General features: G+C 35.5%; 1 protein-coding gene across 1 annotated transcript in view; it reads right to left on the reverse strand.

Annotated features, from left to right (window-relative positions):
* The window catches only part of LOC132175372 (transcription factor bHLH162-like), a 3,253-nt gene extending 2,405 nt beyond the window's left edge, over positions 1–848 (reverse strand). The window contains exon 1 of the mRNA XM_059587306.1: positions 575–848. Coding sequence (XP_059443289.1) covers positions 575–751 — 177 coding nt within the window. The 5' untranslated portion in view covers positions 752–848. The remainder of the gene's footprint in view (positions 1–574) is intronic.
* Between the last annotated feature and the right edge of the window lie 211 nt (positions 849–1,059).

Raw genomic sequence — 1,059 nt, forward strand, 5'->3', positions numbered from 1 at the left:
GTGATCAGTGTAGATATGTCAAAAAAAAATTAAAAAAACAAAATAATAGTAATTAAAAGAGAAAAAGTTTATTAATAATTGCACCAACCTTTTGGGAAAATATCCACCAGCACTATCTGCAACATTCTCTTCCATCCAATATTAAAATTGCACAGGGCTAGAATATTCTTTCTTCCATTTCACTCAACAACTGTTGAACTTTACAGTACACATGTGGATGAGGATCTCTAGCTCTCCCCATTTTGATTAGAGAAATGCTCTTTTTCATTCTCCTCACCATCTCCTCTCTCTTGTATTATTTTTTATTTTTTTGAAAGAATCAAGATGTTGAAAGAAGGAAGATGGTGAAGAGATGGTGAGGAGAATGTGTCGTAGCAACTCTCTTTTGATTAATCCATATCAACTTTTATTAACTTATATATTTTATGTATTTCAGCTTACGTATGTTAAGCCTCTGTTTGTTTTCAAGCAAAGTAGTTTTATATGGCGGTTTAAGAAGAAAAGGCTTAAATTTAAAAAAAAATAAAAGACATCAAACACAAAAAATACAAAAAAAATTGCAAGATAAGAGTACCTTGGAGGATTTGATGTAGTGGGGAGGAAGAAGAGAAGCAAGCTTGAAGGAAAGGCTTTTCATTTGGATTCTTCTGTTTCTCTCCACCATCTTTCTGTCAAGCTTGGACGCCTCACTGCTGCTACTGATCTTCTTCATCGATTTCCCTCCCCTCTCCCTCACACCAACACAAAGCATATATATATATATAAAAGCAAGAGACAAGAGATTGATCTATCAATCTATCAGTAGTGCCCCTGAAAGCAAATGAAATGGGCAAGAGATAGGAAATTTATAAAGCCGTAAGTCTTTGATATATATATATACAGTTTGATTTGAAAGTTGAAGGTAGAAACAAAAAGCAATCGAGAGCGCGCATGTGAACGTTCTGTGGAAGGATCCCTTGTCAAAAGCCCCCACAGGGTCAAGCATGATACATTGAATTTCCTAGGACTCCATTTATTTTCCAGCGTGGCTTCTTCTGGTTTGGTCTCCCTTTCCTACGT

This window comes from Corylus avellana, chromosome ca3, assembly GCF_901000735.1.
Source record: "Corylus avellana chromosome ca3, CavTom2PMs-1.0".
In the NCBI taxonomy this organism is placed as follows: domain Eukaryota; kingdom Viridiplantae; phylum Streptophyta; class Magnoliopsida; order Fagales; family Betulaceae; genus Corylus; species Corylus avellana.